The 20,811-nt window shown below is 41.2% G+C and overlaps 1 protein-coding gene across 1 annotated transcript; it reads left to right on the top strand.

Annotated features, from left to right (window-relative positions):
• The first annotated feature begins 6,873 nt into the window (after window positions 1–6,873).
• On the top strand, window positions 6,874–20,658 carry LRRN4 (leucine rich repeat neuronal 4). Its single transcript, XM_069954668.1, has 5 exons — window positions 6,874–6,966; window positions 12,841–13,504; window positions 14,683–14,887; window positions 16,292–16,426; window positions 19,548–20,658. Exons 2-5 carry the CDS (start codon window positions 12,877–12,879, stop codon window positions 20,650–20,652), a joined length of 2,073 nt encoding a protein of 690 aa, XP_069810769.1. The 5' UTR covers window positions 6,874–6,966; window positions 12,841–12,876; the 3' UTR covers window positions 20,653–20,658.
• The last annotated feature ends 153 nt before the right edge of the window (window positions 20,659–20,811 follow it).

The following is a 20,811-nucleotide window of genomic DNA, read 5'->3' as shown; positions in this document are numbered from 1 at the left end:
TCTATCTCCTATCTATCTATCTCCTATCTATCTATCTATCTATCTATCTATCTCCTATCTATCTATCTATCTATCTATCTCCTATCTATCTATCTATCTATCTATCTATCTATCTATCTCCTATCTATCTATCTATCTATCTCCTATCTATCTATCTATCTATCTATCTATCTATCTATCTATCTCCTATCTATCTATCTCCTATTATCTATTTGTCATCTATTTATCTATCTATCTATCTATCTATCTATCTATCTATCTATCTATCTATCTATCTATCTATCTCCTATTATCTATCTATCTATCTATCTATCTATCTATCTATCTATCCATTATCTATCTATCTACCTACTGTACCCTTAAAAAAAAAACTAAATTAATTATAATACAATTTGCTTAAACAAGCAGAACTCCTTCCTTTACCTCCCCCCCCCCCCCAATATGTATTTATATCTTACATTTTATATATAACATTGGTAAATGGCAATGGGGAGATTTTATTGGGTAATAAGGGTCCCCAGCCCATTTTGCATGCCAGATTAGAAGTCATCAGATAATAGTAGGATTATAAAGTACTGTAGATCAGGTGGAGTCATAGAAAGTAGACTGGCCCTGGAATTGTAATACTTGACCTTTTATTAAAACTGTTATATTAAGCACCTTGTTGGGGCCAATATTAGTAACATGACAATTTGATCACCTAGTGTCTGGCCCTTAATGGGAAACTTTTGAGAAAAAAAATTATGGGGCGGGAAAGTAAAACAGATTGGTAAATTACTTCTATTTAAAAAAAAAAAAAAAAAAAAAAAAAAAAAGCAAGCCTTCTAGTACTTATAAGCTGATGTATGTCATGCAGGAAGTGGTGTATTCTTTCCAGTCTGACACAGTGCTCTCTGCTGCCACCTCTGTCCATGTCAGGAACTGTCCAGAGCAGGAGAGGGTTTTTTTTATAGGGATTTACTACTAATTTGAAAACACTTTTTGCCAGTTGATTTGAATTCCCCCCCCCCCCCTCCAGAGTACCCTAATACTGTGTTTATCTAGTACCGGAACCAATCAGGGTAATACATGGGAGTAGTCAGGGGAATAGCTATAAGACAGAAGTTGATTGTAGTCAGACATGGTTTTGGTGCCTAGTGGCCCCAAAAGCTTTTCTCCTATGTGACAGGACAACCAGTACCCTAGTAATAATAATAATAATAATAATTTTTTTATTTGTATAGCGCCAACAGATTCTGCAGCACTTTTTTCTATGCATACAGTACAGAGGTACATAATACACAGTTAAATAATTAGAATAAATAAAAATAACATAAAAATACAAAGTATAAACGAGACCTGCTCGTCGGAGCTTACAGACTACAACTTGGGTTGACACCAGGCATAAGTGCTTTATTTGTCCATGGTCCGGCCATTGTACATAGTTAGAAATACAGGATGAGCCAGTAACAACGCCAATATCTGATTGCAAGTAAACATATAAAGTGCCCAGTACCCGAGGAGGAGCGGCATAGAGCGGCAGTCAGTTAAAGGGCCCTATCCCACCGGATGATTATCGTTCGCATAATCGTTAACGATTAACGATCTCAAACTATCGCTATTGCGAAAGACCTGAAAACGTTCACTCATTTCCATGGAGCGATAATCGTTACTTATGATCGTAACTGCGAAAGTTTTTTCTTCGCTATTGCGTTCGTATCTACTGCGAACGACATCTTATTCAATGCGAACAATTTGCGAACGTCTTGCAAACGAGCAACGATAAAAATAGGTCCAGGTCTTATAAAGTGATCAACAATTTCTCGTTCGGTCGTTAATCATTAACTGCATTTCAACCCAACGATTATTGTTTAGATTCGAACGATTTAACGATAATCTGAACGATAATCGTCTGGTGGAATAGGGCCCAAAAAGTAAGGGGCTTTTGAACGGATTTCAGAGATAACGAAGTGGTTCACTTTATTATAAGGCTAGGTTCACACTACATTTTTCCTATCCGTGTTGATCCGTTTTTCCATTAACTTCAATTATACGGATCAAAAACAGACACAAAAATCGACTACATTTTTGTATCTTTTAAAAAGAAAAGGTTCGTTCTTTTATAGTGAAAGTCAATGGAAAAACGGATGAAAACGGATTCACAAAAATTCATCCATTTTTCCATCTGTTTTTCTTCGTTTTTGTTTTTTTTTTGCAATAAACGTAGTGTGAACCCATCCTTACTGTAAATTCGCTCATCTCTATATGGCTATGTTCACACAACATATCTTATAGTAAAAGTACGGCCGTTGTTGAAATCGGCAACAACGACCATACTGTTTAGGGAAAAGATACGTTGTTAGTCTTCTATGGGATCCCGGCCAGAGCGTATACACACAGTATACGCTCCGGCCGGGATCTCTCACGGTGCTGCAAACAACTGACATGTCAGTTTTCTGTGGCCGCTATTCATTGAATAGCGGCCGCAGAAAACCATGTCAGTGCACACTGTGGAGCAAGCGGATCCGGCCGCACGCTCCATAGTGTGTAGTGAGGAGTTCTGATGCGGGCGCACACGAATGCGCCCGCATCAGAACACTGCGGCCCGAAAGATCATCCGGCCGGTACTGCAGTACCAGCTGGGATGATCTTTTCAGACACCGGCCGTTCCGGAACGTCCAATCTCTTACACTATGTGAACATAGCCTACATCTGCAACCTGTCAAAAAGGGATGATGACATACTGTATATCATACTCAATGGACAGAATGTTACCAACCATTGATTTTGCTTGGTACATTTCCCAAACATATACTGTATGTACATTTTGCAGATGTGCTGCCCTTTTTGAGTCTCGCATTAGCTGACTACATTCAGTCCATAAAACTTAACAGACCCTCTGTCAGTGTGCCGTGTATACAGCGATGGTGCCATTGCACACCCCAAGCTGCATCATATAACCAAATCCCCAGCGTCTATATAGATACATTGAGAAATGACCCTGAGCAGAATGACCTGTTCCTGTTGATAGAAGGCAGACATTGTCTTGGAAGCTTTGGACATACGGCTTCTATCATAGTAAGCATTGCCATGGCCTCTGGTGTGAGGGTTACACGATCCAGAATAACCGAGACAATGGTCAAGTGCTGGTTGTCTTTCCACAAAGTCCTTATCATCAGTCTCATAAAGATAACAGCAAATGGTGGAATGGACTGCACTTCAGCACCAGCTATAAGAAGCCGACAATCTCCTTGACTGGTCTGTTTTTCCAATGTTTCCAGGAAGGGTTAAGGCATCTTAAATATTTCAGTTCTTAAGTTTTACAGAAGCATTATACTGTGTGTATATATATATATATATATATATATATATATATATATTACAAAACTAAAGAAAAAGATTTAAAAACCAACGCCAGGATGTTGGTAAATAATTTGATCAAACTATATTGCCTCATGTACCACGTGCAGGTCTCCTGGCCCACATGAGTCCCTACACTAAAACAACACTGTGTCGGTTAGCGTGGTTAGGGGCGAGTCAGGAGGCCACCATACACATAAGATGGTCAGCCGATCCTGCAGAAATTGGTGGGTTCTGGTTGTATAGTCAAGATCATGGCAGGATATGCTGAAAAAAAACTGCAAGTACGCGGTCCTCCTGTGACGAGAGCAGAGACAGATCTCTTAGCAGTGCAGGTGACTGACTTGTAATATACTTTTAATGCAGTCTACAGTACTTCTGGTAATTCATCGGAGGAGGACCGTGCACCTGCAGGATTTTCATGCAGATGTTTCCCTTGTTCATGTACAGGGACCCAGTGCTATAAGGTAATAATACTATCTGATGGGCCATGTGCTATACCACAATATAGCTCTCATCATTGCAATCACTTCATCACCTAGTAAACCTGTACCACCCTGATCTCCTGGCTCTGGTGATGTGAAGTCAATGACCGGTCCAAGCCAATAGATGGAATAGCAGTGATGTCACTATTAAATATCACCACTTTATCTGTAGTAAACAACTGTTGTCAGAAAGTTATACAGATTTGTAAATTACTTCTATTAAGAATAAAAAAGCTCAATCCAAAACCCCAATCTTGCAGTACTTATCAGCTGCTGTATGTCCTGCAAGAAGTGGTGTTTTCTTTTCAGTCTGACACAGTGCTTTCTGTTGCCACCTCTGTTCCTGACAGGAACTGTCTAGACCAGTAGCAAATCTTCATTGAAAACCTCTCATTGACCAGGCCATGCCACAGAACAGCCAGTGTAAGTGAAGTTCATCCCAGATCAACTTAATTTCTTTTGAATTGGGATGCAGACGCATTCTGGTGTACCCGCATCCAAATTACCCATAGCCGACACTGAAGCCGCACTTTACATTATCTAAACTGTCAGTGTTTTGTGACCACTTATCAATGAATAGCGGCCACACAAAAACTGACGTGTCAGTTTTTTCTGTGGCTGCAAGGAATCCCGGCCGAAGTGTATACTATGGGGGACATTTATGAAGTCCGGCGTTTTTTACGCCGAACTTATAATAATAATAATAATAATAATTTTTATTTATATAGCGCCAACAGATTCCGCAGCACTTTACAATTCTGGAGGTACATACATAGACAAAAAAATCGACATTACAGAGATACATATAATTATCCATACATGAGGAGTGAGGTCCCTGCTCGCATGCATGAGCTTACATACTATCAGGAGGGGGTGCGAGACAAAATGGCAGAGGGGCAAAGTGCATCGTTGTTCTTATGGTCCAGCCATCTTTATGAATAAGGCAGTGCGGGTAAGGGGGGGTGAACCTGTCACCAGCCAATGCCTGCATGCACAGGTCTAAGTGCTTAAATGCTTGGTGTGTGTGTGTGTGTGTGCGTGTATGTATGTGTCTGTGTGCGTGGTGGAGGTGTGTGTGTGTGTGTGTGTGGAGGGGGGGTTGAGGGTTGAGTCAAAATTAGGGAACCTGGTAAGCCTGTTTGAACAGATGTGTTTTGAGGGCACGTTTGAAGCTTTGGGTATTGGTGGTGAGTCTGACAGTCTTGGGTAATGCATTCCATAGAACTGGTGCAGCTCGGGTGAAGTCCTGGAGACGGGAGTGAGAGGTGCGGATCAAGGTGGATGTTAATCGTAAGTCATTAGAGGAGCGTAGGGCACGGGTAGGGCGGTAGACAGAGATGAGGGAGGAGATGTATGGAGGTGCAGCACTGTGGAGAGCCTTGTGGGTGAGCAGGAGGACTTTATATTGTATCCTGTGTTTAACAGGGAGCCAGTGTAGTGACTGGCACAGGGGGGAGGCATCAGTATAACGGCTGGACATGGGGATGAGCCTGGCCGCTGTATTGAGAATGGACTGGAGAGAGGAGAGTTTAGAGGAAGGAAGGCCGATTAGTAAGGAATTGCAGTAGTCAAGACGGGAATGAATCAGAGCGACAATGAGAGTTTTAGCAGATTCGACAGGAAGGAAGGGACGGATTTTAGAGATGTTTTTTAGATGCAGATTACAGGAACGTGAAAGAGATTTAATGTGAGGAGTGAAGGAAAGATCTGAGTCAAACATAACCCCAAGGCAGCGGGCTTGCTGTGTAGGGGCTATGGTCGCACCACAGACAGAGATGGAAATGTCAGGTGGAGGGTGTTTAGCAGAGGGAGGGAAGACAAGAAGCTCAGTCTTAGAAAGGTTTAGTTTTAGGAATAGGGAGGACATAGCGTTGGAGACGGCAGACAGACAGTTACTGGTGTTCTGTAGAAGTGCGGGGGTGATATCACGGGAGGAGGTATATAGCTGGGTATCATCAGCATAGAGATGGTACTGAAAACCAAACTTGCTGATGATTTGTCCGATGGGTAAAGTGTAAAGTGAGAAAAGGAGAGGGCCCAGGACTGATCCCTGAGGAACCCCAACTGTAAGGGGGAGAGAAGATGACGTGGAGCCAGAAAGTGATACACTAAAGGAGCGGTCGGAGAGATAGGAGGAGAACCAGGAAAGAGCAGAGTCCTTGAGGCCGATAGAGCGGAGCGTGGAGAGGAGGAGCTGGTGGTCTACTGTGTCAAAAGCTGCAGATAGGTCCAGGAGGATGAGAAGTGAATGGTCACCTTTAGATAAATGTCCCTGCATCTCCGGCGCTACGGAGATTTATGTAGAGGCGGACCGCCTCTACATAAATCCCGTGCGCGTCGGTCCGCACAGCTGAAAACCTACGCCACCTGAAAGGTGGAGTAGGTTTTTGGCGTATCTTTGCGCTGAAAAAATGATAAATCGCGCGGACTCTGACTCCACGCCCCCCGTAACGCCCCCTCCGGCGTACTCGGCCGATATGCGAATATTTGATTCGCAAATGGGTCATTTGCGAATAAAAAAATACGCAAGTCGGCACTTTCCGCCGAAAATCATCCGTACGCCGGATGATACATGTCGCCCTATGTGTATAGACTCCGGGCAGGATTCAATTATAACCAATGTAATCAGCAATTTTATTATATAACATCCGTGGCTACAACTATGGATGTTATTTAATGAAGCTATACATAGTGTGAACTTAAACTGTATACATATTATATCTTGCATTATCTTTACTGTGAAACTTGCATGACACCGCACTATACTAATATAAGAAATAAACCCCTTATTTTTAGGAACTGGGAGTGCTGACTTCCTCCAGTATAATAAGACAATGCTGTGTACTTTTATAACAGGAATCCTTGTCCGCTTCCCTATTACTCCACCATGCCATTATCATCATGTGGTCATTTACTTGTTCTACAAAATCATATGTAATTATTATTATTTATACACAATAACCAAACCAATGGACAGGGCCCAGAGTGATTAAAGGGAACAAAGACCTCCCACTGCATACCACAGGCACCAGCATAGGTGGGAGACGGAGAGAAACCAAAGAGATCTTTTCACAGAGCTGTTTTCTTACTGTCTACAGATTTCACAGAAGAAAGAGAGACCTTCATCAAGTTTTATTTCCAGGTATGATCATGAGAATTCATGTTCTCGTTATGTTTTGTAGACACTTATTCCTCATTGTATACAAACATTGGATTATATGTAGATATATGTAGGTTAAAAATATAAATGTGTTCATATGTGTGACTAGCTAAATCCTTGTTGTTGAAGATGATGGTGGTTATTTTTTATTATTATTATTATTATTATTATTATTATTATTATTATTATTATTACTATTATTATTATTATTGTTGGTGGTGGTGTAATTATTTGTATTATTGTTATTATTTTTTTAATTTTTTAAAATTTTTTTGATCAATTGAAACTTTCACAAGTTCTCTTAAAATTCTATTTGTATAAACATGACATTCTGATGAATAGTTGGCTAGTTGAATAGGAGATGAAGTCTGTGACTGATGGCTTTGTAGGATGTGCTTTCTCCCATGCCAGCCAAGGATTAACTATGATCTAGTGCTCCATCTTCATTTAAAAAAAAAAAAAAAAAAAAACAGAACATGATAATATTAGCCTCAGATATTAGAAATGATGAGAGTATGAGAGTATCTCATATCAATCCCAGCTGGGCTGGAAGCTCCCCCTGCTGCTTGAGAAAAAAAAATGTTATGGAACAGGTGGGGAATGTAATATAAGGGATAGGATCCATCCTGCTATCAATTATAAGTATGTCAGAAAATCATAATAAAAACATCAAATATTATAAACGTTCTTCCTGAAAAGTATCAGTTTATTTCCTATCTGGTACTGCCGGGATGGAAGACGTTATACAGCAGTCGGGGTGTGTCAGCTACGGGACAATAAACCTTCTGGTATAGATTATAAAGAATATTACATGTCACTCTAGAGCAGGGATGGGGAACCTTCGGCCCGCTAGCTGTTGCAAAACTACAATTCCCATCATGTCTGGACAGCCAAAGCTTTGCTTTGGCTGTCCAGCCATGATGGGAATTGTAGTTCTGCAACAGCTGGAGGGCCAAAGGTTCCCCATCCCTGCTTTAGAGTATCTGTATGGCTATGTTCACACAACGTTTTCTATGCTCCGTTTAAAATTACGTCAGTCATTTTGAGTATAAAATAGCGGACGTTCTTTAGCTGTCTGACCTCCCCTTAGTACAATGACGGGTGTTTACACATTATTCTAGTTTGGGATTACTAATTGGCCTTTGGATGCGGCTTAATTGAAAAGTCCATTGAATTTAATGATCAAAACGGAGAAAGAACGGTGACAAAAGAAAAACTGTGTGTGAACAACTAATAAAAAACGTCGTCTGTTTGCAAAAGACGTCCGAAAATAACGATCATGTTCATTATATTGAAGTTGGCGGTAAAAACGTTCGTTATTGAATACATTGTGCGCATTGGACGTCCGTCTTTCCATTGACTTCAATGCATTGGCATTGCAGTCAGTTAAATCGCGGCAAAAACGGACGTTATTTTAAATTTCAAAAACAACCGCCTTTTCTCTATTTATGTGTGAAGATAGCCTATTTAAAGACTGACTGCTTTTATACTGCCACAGGTATTGCTGCTACTGTATTGTATTCACTATGAAGTAAAGCAGAGTAGGTCACATGTAAGGTCGGCTCCGAAATATAGCTGACCAGTAGGACCACATATACTGGACATCAGACTTCTGCAAACAATATACCCGCACAGATTCATGAATGTTGTAGTTTTTTTTTTTCCCTATTTAGATTTTACGCAACTAGTTTTAATTTTAACAGGTTTACTAATATGGCAGGAAACTGGGGTGCAGCCATAAATTGTGGAGAGTTACACTTCATTGAGGGTTAAATAAAACAGTATTTATTTTTTTTTATTTTTTACTTATACACATATTGGGTACGTTCACACTGAGGAAAAGAGGCGGAAATTCCGAGCGGAATCCCCGTTGCGAACTCCGCTCGGAATTCTGCCTTCTTCGGTGTCTTAATGTTAGGTATAAGTGTACTTAAAGGGGTTATCTAGCTAAAATCTTTTTCTTTCAAATCAACTGGTGTCAGAAAGTTATATAGGTTTGTAATTTACTTCTATTGAAAAATCTCAAGTCTTCCCATACTTATCAACTGCTGTATGTCCTGCAGGAAATGTTGTTTTATTTTCAGTCTGAGACAGTACTCTCTGCTGCCATCTCTGTCCGAGACAGGAAATGTCCAGAGCAGGAGAAGTTTTCTATGGGAATAAAACATTTCCTGCAGGACATATAGTAGCTAATAAGTACTGGAAGACTTGAGATTTTTTAAAAGAAGTAAACTAAAAATCTGATACCAGTTGATTTGAAAGAAAAAGATTTTTGTTAAAAAAAACCTTTAACCCTTTGAAGATTAAGCCCAAAATAACCCATTTTTGTGTTTTCGTTTTTCCCTCCTCCCCTTCTAAGAGCTCCAGCACTTTCAGTTTTCTATCTACAAGGCCATGTGGGGGCTTGTTTTTTTCAGGAATAGTTGTACTTTGTAATGGCGTCTTTCATTTTACCATAACATGTATGACGGAACCCAAAAATATTATTTATGAAAATATAAATTGGTGAAATTGGAAAAAAATGCAATATGGTAAGGTTTGGGGGGTTCCTGTGTCTACATAATGCACTATATGGTAAAAGCGACATGATACCATTATTCTATAGGTCAGTCCGAACACAACCACATGCAGGTTTACACAGATTCTCTAGTTATATATTTTTTTTTTTAATGAAATCCTTTTTTTTTTGCAATTACTTATTAATAAAACAGCCCTATTGTGACGCTTATACCAGTGTTATTTTTTCAACTACGTGGCTTTATGGGGTGTCATTTTTTTGTGACATGATCTCTAGTTTTTATTAATACTATATTTGTGAAGATCGGACGTTTTGATCACTTTTTATTAAAATTTTTTACATATAATGTAACAACATTATATCAGCAGAGCGCCGATCGAACCGCACGGAGGAAGGTGAGAGCCTTTCGGCAGTCCAGGAAGGCGATCGGTAAGGGACAGGAGCTGCTCCTGTCACATTTAAACACAGCGATTGCAGCATTTAAGGGATTAATGACAAGCTGCAGAGCGATCAGTGCAACCTTTCATTAACGGTGAAGGCCCATCTTCTGACTGCAGCCGGCCCCCACCTGCTATGAAGTGCGCTCCGCTCCAGCGTGCTCTTCATAGCTCCTTAGAGACCCAGGTACAGTTACGCCCAGGGTCGTCTGGTGACAGACATCCATGACGTAACTGAACGTCCAGGGTCGTCTAGGGGTTAACATTGAGATACTGAGGCAGGGGAATTCAGGAAAGTACAGTAGATGTGAAATAAAGCAAGTTTTCAATTTACATTCATTATTTTTTGTTGTTGTTATCATGTTGTAAAACAAAGCTGTACTTACCAGAAATCCAGGTCCAGTCTCCTGAAGGCAGATTTTCTGACTTGTGCTAGTTGAAAAAAACAGACTAAACACATGAAGTCTGACATGTACAGAGAGTCATGTCAGTGAATCACATGACTGCCTTCTCTGTGAGCGCTCTGGTGACCTGGGAAACATAGGACTTCCTCTCTAAATTCTTTAAAGTATTTGTATGTGTATAGTCTGGAGGAAAGAAGGGAATAGGTGATTGAAACATTTAAAGGGGAACTATCAGCAGGTTAGACAAATCTAACCTATTGATATTTACCTAATGGGCACGGGACGCTGGGGATGAAGATATGTCTGTTACCTTCATCCTCGGTACCATTTCTGTGCTGTTTGTTCTGAATTCCTCTGCCTGATAAGCCATTAGGAGCCCTGAGGGAGGGGCTTTTGCCCTTAAGCACCGATCCGGCCAGCCCCCATTAATGATCATTAGGGGGTGGATTGCTTGGCGGGGCTATGGCCCCTGGTCAGCCGACCCCTTCTAATGATCATCAATGGAGGGGAGCCGGATTGGTGCTCAGGGCAGTAGCCCCATCCCCAGTGCTCCTTTCGGTTTACCAGGCAGAGCAATTCAGAATAAACAGCATAGGAGCCGCACCAAGGGTGACGGTAAGAGACTTTGCTTCCACTGACCTCAATGTACGTTATCTCCAATTTGTGACCCGCGACCAGAAACCCATCAAGAATAGAATTTTTGCAACTGTCGCATCACAATTGTGTTGTTTCACAGTTGCAATGTGACACTGTTCACTAACCTTCTCTACAATGTTACACTTAATGTCACGCAACCAAAGTCGCCGTATAGCCCTAGCCTTACTGTGGCTTCTTCACATAAGGTTCTTTTCTGGTGAAAACACCATAAAAAACACCATCATGCTGTGTTTTAATTAAAAAAAAAAAAAATTCTTACCGATCAACAAACATGCCCCAAAGCATTTTTGGATGATCCGCCGATTATATACTGTGCCTCGTCAGCACCTTCTTTTAGCTTGTTTTTTTTTTTTGCTTTCTTATGTTTATTTGACCTAGTACACTGTTACACTGGGATTGTGATTGTGACCGAGCAACTACATTGATGACCTTTATTTGTGAAACTAATCGTGACAGTGGGGGATATAGAAAAGTGGGACTTTTCAGCCCTCCCCCCCCCTCGTAAGGTGAGACACCAACCAAATGAGGTGACTGTTGATGGGCACTCTCCATTTTTTTAAGGAGGGTCAACATACCTTTCGTTTCTTCTTTCTGGATGCTATATCACCATATGAATTGTAAATGGAACTGTTCACTGGAGTCGGGTCAAACTTCAGTACCAGTCATAATCTATAGAAAAGAATGAGGGTCCTATTACACGGCCCGATCATAAAATATAAATGAGCGCGGATCTGCCAGATCGGCGCTCATTTACTGAACAACTATACGGGCAGACTATCAGGCAGCAAGGGCTGCACGGACATCATTAGCCTTTAGTCTAAAGTAATAAAGTATTGACTTACCTTACCATGTTCCCTGGTGTCCTGGGGCCTTCCCCGATTCAGAAGGTTCAAGCTGCACAGACCAGGGAAGGCCCAAGGACACCAGGGAACATGGTAAGGTAAGTTAACATTATTTTATACTATGGATACACAACAAAAACTATGGGCATAAAGTCTGAATAATATCAAAATTTATTTACCATGATGCATAACATAACATGATTAGCAATAAAATATTACATAAAAATGTATATATACTTTTAAAATAACCACACAATAATAAAATTACATGTAAAAAATGACCCACATGAATGGTTTACCAGATTGCGAGTGTTTAGAAAGTGTCTACTACAGTGTCAGGGATATGTAAACATAGCCACCATATTAGTAAAAGGACTATATAATTATCCACAGACAATATAAAATCTCCATAGTATTTACCACTCACCCATGTTCACTATGTGGGTCACGACTGTTCGGACGATATCACTCAGGGTTATAGGGTCCTACCACTGCTTCTTTAAAATAAAAAATAAAAAAACTTTTTTCTTATCTCAGACATCCCTTTAAACTTTTACACAATAGCTTTACCGGTAACTAATTTTATTACTTTACCCAAAGATGTCTTATACCATGAGGATCAGTTCATGCTAGCATGAATTTTACTGATAACGTGTAGGGTTGTTTTTTTGTGTGAGGCAAATAGTATTTTTAATGTAGGAAGAAGGTTGTAAACTAGAGATCAATAACCAATCACAGCTCAGCTTTTAGCGCTCGTACAATTAAAAAGCTGTGCTGTGATTGGATGCTAGAGGCAGTTTACACCAGTTTTACACCGGATGATAAGTCTGTCCCATTGTGTTCCAAACCTTTTATTAGGTCAGGGGATCAAAGAAATATAAGTAAGTATATCGCAATAAGTTTTTTTTTCCATTTTTGTGCTATCTTCTCTTTAATTGCCATGTGTACATTTTAATCTATTAATGTTTTTATGATTTTTTTTTACTTTATTTTTGCAGGATAGCTTATATTTCATTTGCGACCTACAGCAGACAATGTTTGCCTTATTGCTGCTTATTAGTAAGATGGGAATGTTCGCGGCTCTGCTCAACACCACAGACCGAACTGTTACCGTCTCCAAGAATCTAACAGAACCATTGAACATAACTGATACTCCCTGCGGGGAGCAATGCAATGTCATATGCCATCTACAACATAAGAATTTAGACGTGTTACCAACATGTCTTCCTACAACTATAGAGCACTTGGATTTGAGTTTCAACAACATAACTGTAATTGAGGACCAAGATGTAGTTGACCTTCACAATCTTCGCAACCTGACTTTAGCAAACAACCAAATTGGAGAGATTTATTGGAGAATTCATGTACTGGGGAAACTGGTGTCATTGGACCTGAGCTGTAATCTGTTATCACGTCTACCATCATGCCTCATGTTGAAGAACCTCAAATACCTATCCCTTGCTGGAAATCCCATAGTACACATCCAGCCATCTGCCTTCTCCTCCTTCCCATATCTGCTGTCACTTAATTTATCAAGGACGTTGATTGGAACAAATTCATCTGTAGACATTGATGACCCGTTATTTAACGCAACAGAAGCCCAAGAGGAGTCATTAAAGTCACTCCAAATACTTGATCTAAGTGGTACATACCTCACAAATGGTGAGTCCAGATGATAGAGGGAGAAACAAGAATAATTCAGACTTCAGGATCTTGGCAAAAGATTACCATGGGTCACAAATAGAGAAGAGCGAACTTACAGTAAGTTTGGGTTTGCGCGAACTCAATCACTCAGCATTTGAAACCCACGGCCTGGAGAAGGAGAACCTGAACTTACTGTAAGTTCCCTTGTCTTTAGTCACAGTGGGTTATGAGCTGAGAAGGTAAAACTTGTTCAAAGTTGACCATGTTTTCCAGTACATCAAGGCTATGTTCCTACTATGTATAAACAATGGACGTTACTTAGCACTTAAAACAATTCCATAGCCCATCCCAGCCTTGTGCAGCTCTACAATTTTGTCACTGGTGTCCTTAGAAAACTCTTTGGTCTTCGCCATGGTGGAGAGGTTGCAGTGTAACTGAGTGTGTAGACTGGTGTTTTTTTATATATAGGAAACAAATTCAAACAGGTGCAATTAATTCAGGTAATGAGTGCAGGATACGAAGAGCTACTCAAGCAAAAACTAAGGGCCCTATTCCACCTGACGATTATCGTTCGCATAATCGTTAACGATTAACGATCTCAAACGACCGCTATTGCGAAAGACCTGAAAACGTTTACTTATTTCCATGGATCGATAATCGTTACTTATGATCGTATTTGCGATCGTTTTTTCTTCGCTATCTTTTCGCAATTGCGTTCGTATCTACAATGTCTTATTCAATGCGAACGATTTGCGAACGTTTTGCGAAGGAGCAACGATAAAAATAGGTCCAGGTCTTATAAAGCGATCAACGATTTCTCGTTCGGTCGTTAATCGTTAACTGCATTTTAACCGAACGATTATCGTTTAGATTCGAATGATTTAACGATAATCTGAACGATAATCGTCCGGTGGAAATGGGGCCCTAAGGCTACATTCAGATGTATGCAAATTTGCGGACCTCACGGACAGGGAAAAAATGTAATGGATTCTTTCCCCGCCCGGCGTGATGTCTCGATATCATGCCGGCAGCGGGGAACTCTTTAAAGCGCCACGGCACTACATAGAATCATACCCTTAGCCATTGTTTGTCTCATTGCTTGGATACTCATTTTAATATAATGTCATTAATATCTGAAATAGCTACCAACTTGGTATATTGCATTGAATACTATTTCTTATATGTTCACATTTCAGTGAATCATTCATGGATCAAAAAACTATCAAACCTGACGGAGCTTTACATGAGGAATATGATCCTTATGGAAGCTCTTGAAGATGATCTGATCACATGGTTCCCACAGCTGGGGTATCTAAACTGTTCCAATTCCAGGAGACTTTCCTATATCAGAATGGAGATGTTTGAAAATGCAACAAGGACTGTGGAGCTGGACCTTCAAAAGTAAGTGTTAGTGGAATATAAACCTTTCTGTATAGATAGCGCAGCAGGAGGTGTGTATGCTTTATGGCAGCTGCAAAGAATGGGAATTAAAGCTAAAGCTAAAATTATAGTCAGGGGTATGTATTAGGTACACACACACTTCAATGAAAAAGAATTACACCCCGATAAGGAGATAGCCTCCTGAATAACAAGGACTCTGGGCACAGCACACTAATACTCTCCATTATGTGCGTGTGCTCAGTAGTCCTCGATATTCATTAGCACTAGCTCCCTCTGCCCACTGACCACTAGTGATGAGTGAACATGTTCGTAAATGTTCTTTTGTTCTTACGAACATGGCGCTAATTGTTTGTGTTCGCCGATCACAACTATTTTTTGATGATTAGAATGGTTATACCGATCATTTTCTAACATATTAGAACTTGCAAACGTACGTAACTGCGTAACTTACGCTTTACGCCTGATAATCTGTACACATGTGCGTAACTCTGGACAGAAACGTACGCAATCTGTACACAACTGCATAATTTACACTTTGCACCTGATAATCTGTACGCGTGTGAGTAGACCGAAATGTACGCTTCTACTGTAGTCTGTTATTTGTTCGTGAATGTTCGGCAAACACAAACACCAACCGATCACTATCATTTTTTTTTTTTATGTTCGGGATCTAAACCGAACATCGGGTTGTTCGCTCATCACTAACGGCCACTGACTGGCCGTTATATATACTGTGTATAGGCAGACAGCTGTCAATCATAAGCGCTGCAGAATCTGTTGGTGCTATACAAATAAATATTATCATTATATTATTATTATTATTATTATTATTGGTGGAAGGGCAGAGGGAGGCGTGTGACATGAAGCCCATTCTCCTGCATATCAGGAGAACAACTGTAAGCAGCATACTGCATTGTTCCGCATTTCTGTCACTAGTTTATGCTGCCTCATTTAAGGCAACATAAACTTAGTGACAGATTCCCTTTAAAGGGGTTATCCAGTTATCCAGGATCTCCATTGATACAGTGCAAATTATGATCTGCCCACCATGAAGACTTGTTCCCCCTCTCCACTGTTTACAACCTTATTCCCATTCCTGCTAAGGGCCTGTTCACACTACGGAATCCTGCCTTCTATCAGTTTGAATGTGAGGGCTCACTCGCCTCTCCGCTCAAAGAATTGACATATGTGGGGTTCCACACGGAATCTCTGCGCCCATTCTGTAGTGTGAACAGGGCCTAACACTGAGAGAAGGGAAGGACCATATTTCACACTAGGCCCCTGACAGGACTGTACTCGCTAAGCAATGAATCATGTTGGGCAGCATGAAACTAGCGACAGGTGTCCTTAATTAATAAAAATAATGTTTAAGGAATAATATTAATTTAGTTCATCTCTTTACAGCTGCAACATCAGAGAGATATCTTCTCCGAACGCCATGCCAGAGGCTTTATCAATTGACCTCCATGGCAATCCACTACTCTGCAATTGTGAATTTGATGTAAAGATTTTAACCAGTAAGAATGTCCTATTGCTGAGGTAATATAAACTGTAAATTCCGTTATAAAGAAACATCACAAGCGTAAAATCTTGTTTGTTTAAAAATAGTGAATAATTTGGGTGTAATAAAACATTGTCTGACACACCCCGCACCACAATAAACTGACATTACAAGGAACTACAGGTTCTACATGTTCCGTAAAATTGTCCGTGGTTGCAGATCCGTTACCACGGACAATTTTAGGGCCCATTAAATCCTATCTTTGCATTCACACCATCCGTGCCGCCATCCTTGTCACGAAAAAATAGGACAGGTTATAATGCAGATGGCGTTACACGGATGCCTCCCTCCGCTCCTGTCTCTCCTCGCTCCTATCTCCCCCGCCCCTGCCACCGCTTGTGTCCCTCTCCTCTCCCATCTCTTTTGTTCCTGTCATCCTGTCACTGCTCCTGTCTCTCCCAGCTCCCGTCACCGGCTCCCATCACTGCCTCCCATCTTCCCCGCTCCCGTCACCGGCTCCCATCTTCCCCGATCCCGTCACCGGCTCCCATCTTTCCCGCTCCTGTTAGCCCCCCATTCCTCCCGCATACAACACCAGTGCCCCCGACCCCCAACCCAGCGCATCCAAACAGATGCAATCAACAGACGTCCAACTCCTTGAAAAACACTGGACATGTGAATGGGGCCTAACAGTGCCCATATGGGTATGGTCCAAGGAGGGAGATGTGGCTACTTATGCCTACATGAATATGCATAAGTAGATGTACGGGCTGGCAGGCGAACGGGACAGGGGCAAGCGAACGGAACCCCCCCCCCCCCCTCCCAGTCTACCAAACAAACTAATTTACATATTGGCTTTGGATCTAACTACTCAAAAACTGCGCCACAGAGGGAAATAAGAAGACTGGTGCTGGGATCAGCTGCTCTGATTCTTCCTGATTCCTTTTCCCTTAAGACCCTGTTCACATCTGCAGCGCATGCCTGAAGACCCATCACAGATTTTTCCAGTCAAAACTATCACTGGGGTCTGAGGCGCTATTGGTGTCTGTCCTGGGGGGTCTGAGGCTTTCGGCGTCCATGGCTAACATCAGGGATGGTTATTAGACAGAGAATTCTCCCACTGTAGAGGTTGACTCCAGTGCTGACAGTTGCGGTCGGTCCCCGGGTATCACTGACAGCCAGGACTCACCATGGATGACACAGGCGCAGCTTCTGTGTCTGTGTCATCCTCCATCGTAAATTAACGTTACCGCAGCCTCAGGCATAGGCTGCATCGTTGTTAATTTACAGTGCAGCGGCGGGAGGGTGTTACACACACACAATATTTAAATGAACAAGTCCTACAAGCGTTCCTATATTAGTTCAGATGAGAAAATCCCTTTAAAAGAATACTTAATTTGGAAGTCAAAGGCAAAACTCAAAGATGCTGGGTCCCAATGTAAAATCTGTAGTCTGTGGTACTGTCCTCCTCATATGGGGAAGAGAGACCTTACAGACCCTCTAAGGCTCCTAGGCCCAGCTGTTGGTATAGTTATGTGTTCGGAGGCCCCTTTTGGTGTCCAATGAGATTCTCAGTCTTTTTATGCCTGGACCATCCTCAGGACCCCACATCTCTCACAAAGTGGTTTGAGCATCATGTGACTTTGCCATTCTTTGTTTTTAAAAGTACAATGGAATCTCCCAACATAGGGAATTTTCTACGGTAAAAGTTTTTGTTCTGACGTACTTTAAAAATCCACAGAAACTTTACTCATTAAGCTATCTGACTCAGCTGAATTGGAGTCTTTTGATGTATAGTCACAGTAAGAAGCCAGCCAGAAGCTATTTTATAAAATTGCTGATGCTAATTACGATAGATAGACGTTTAACCAGAAAATGAGTGTAAAAATAGCAGATGAAAAGCCATGTGTGTTCAGGGCCAGGTACTACTGTGTTTTATAAAACTTGAAAAATAAGGGTAATAGACTAAACCCTAATGTTAACACATCTATAAAAAGGTGTAAAGATTCAGTCCCCAAGAGCTGGTCTCTGGGACACCATAGTCCTGGAGGAGGCAATGGCATGATCCTATACACATTAATAAAGGGGTACTTTGGCAAAAATAGATTTGTAATTTACTTTTATTTAAAAAATCTCAAGCCTTCCAGTACTTAACAGCTGTTGTATGTCCTGCAGCAAGTGATGTATTCTTTCCAGTCTGACACAGTGCTCTCTGCTGCCACCTCTGTCTGAGACAGGAACTGTCCAATGGAGTAGCAAATCCCCATAAAAAAAATCTCTCTAAAAAGAATACACCACTTCCTGCAGGACATACAGCAGCTGATAAGTATGGGAAGACTGGAGATTTTTAAATAGAAGTAAATTACAAATCTATATAACTTTCTTCTTATCTTCATACATATCCCAATAATAAATACATATGTATCAGTGTATATGGCAGGGAGATGGTGGTGTAGGCTGCATAAAGTAGGTGGTGACATCACAGAGGTGGATGGGGGCGAGAGCTCAGAGACAAGATCCAGCCAAGCTTCCTGTGACATCAGAGGATGATGTAATGTTAATGTAGACAGTCAGCTATAGACAATATACATTTTGTAGTTCTTCTCATCTTTTTTCATGTAAACAACCTGCTGACACCAGTACTGTTATTGATAATACTACATTAGTAAGTTATATGGCTTAGGGTGATAGTTTTATTTAAATATAATTTCTGATACTGAAATACCCCTTAAAGTAAACCATTGCCAGTGCGCTCTCACCTCTTGATAAATCCAGGTACTTAGGCTGCCCATGCATTAAAAAAAAAAAACAACAACAAAAAAAAAACATGGTCTTATCAGTGAGTTTTCCATATGGTTTTCAGCAGGCTCCTTATCGCCCTCTAGTGTTTACAGTAACCTAATGTTCTATGCAGTATTCTACTCTGCTTAAAGGGGTTATCCAGTGCTACAAAAACATGGCCGCTTTCCCCCTACTGTTGTCTCCAGATTGGGTGGGGTTTAGAAACACAGTTCCATTGAAGTAAATGGAGCTTAATTGCAAACCACAACTGAACTGGAGACAACAGTAGGGGGAGAAGTGGCCATGTTTTTGTAGTGCTGGATAACCCCTTTAATATTTAATACATCTTCCATGTCTCTCTCCTATTTGACCATTTAGGCCATCAGAGGTTTTCTGCACTTACATGAAAGGAGATGTACCAGCCACTCCTTTGCTCGATCTAAAAGATCAGTGCAACCCAAGCCAGAGTCAACCGAATAACGAAACACAAGATTCTGTCACCTCCAGTACTGCGGTAATGCAATCTGCTTTTATATCGGGAACAACAAAAGACTCCCTGGACTCGACCCTAACACCACATACAATAGGACACCAATATTCCCTCTTAGAGAACACTACAGACTTGACCACCAAGGTTTTCGAAAAAGATTCAACGACTTCTGTATCCCTAACTGAATCCGGTATAGCTACGAGAAACACAAGCACCGAAATGAACAGTGATTTGGACCCGAAAGAACTTACATGGTCCTTTAGTGCCAATACTGAGAGACCATCTACTGAACACAAGTTTCCAGAGAGCGGTAGTTCTAGAGGGGACCAATATGATATAGTGACGGACTACCAAGAAGGTTTAGACGAAGAAGAAAATCCACTTATCCAAACAACAGCAAGGAGTAAAATGAAAGCCTGTGACTATGACCATTGTAGGCATCTCCAGCCCCCATGCTCTGAGCTTCAGCTCCTGACCCCATGCATGTGCCCTGGTCTTTCAGGAGATGACACCATTCCGGACCCGCCTCACGTACAAGGAGCGTTTGAGATAACGGATACATCAGCGCAGATACTGTGGTGTTCTCCAAATTCTATGGTGGAGAAGTACCAGCTTGTTTATCAGCCTGAAAGTGGCACGAATGAAACGGTGGATAACATTTACGTGACAATGAGACAGTATACGCTATATAACTTACTGCCCTATACAACATATAAGGTTTGTGTATTGGCCTATAATAAGAAAGGGCACAGCACATCAACAAACGGCGTATCCAGAGCTCCATGTGCCGAGTTCACAACTAGGCCGAGTTATATTCTCATACTTTCCATACTAAGTGCTCTGGGTGGGTTGTTTTTAGTGACCATAATCGTACTTGCCAGTTGCCTATACAAAGCTCGTAAAAATAACATTGGGAGTAAATACGATACGCATCTTGTGTCCTACAAGAACCCTGCATTTGAATATCAGTGTACCATCCCATCTTACCATTAAATTGTTCTTACAGATACTGTTGCCTGCAGCCTCTGTTTACAACATTGCTTCAATTTATTGAGATGTACGGGTAGCGGTTTATGCCCAGCTTTCTTAAAGGGGTACTGTAGTGTTTAAAGGGAATGTACCATCAGGCCTGGGCTGAAGTACTGGAGGCGG

This window comes from Dendropsophus ebraccatus, chromosome 15 (assembly GCF_027789765.1).
Source record: "Dendropsophus ebraccatus isolate aDenEbr1 chromosome 15, aDenEbr1.pat, whole genome shotgun sequence".
NCBI lineage: Eukaryota > Metazoa > Chordata > Amphibia > Anura > Hylidae > Dendropsophus > Dendropsophus ebraccatus.
Note: the sequence above shows the minus strand (reverse complement) of the source record. Positions and strands in the feature narration are given on the sequence as shown.

Excerpts from the sequence above, each read along its gene's own strand:
- LRRN4 (XM_069954668.1), top strand. The coding sequence starts at position 12,877 with ATGTTTGCCTTATTGCTGCTTATTAGTAAGATGGGAATGTTCGCGGCT. Across the intron at positions 13,505-14,682 it reads TGGTACATACCTCACAAATG|TGAATCATTCATGGATCAAA; the intron begins GTGAGTCCAGAT and ends TTCACATTTCAG. Across the intron at positions 14,888-16,291 it reads GTGGAGCTGGACCTTCAAAA|CTGCAACATCAGAGAGATAT; the intron begins GTAAGTGTTAGT and ends ATCTCTTTACAG.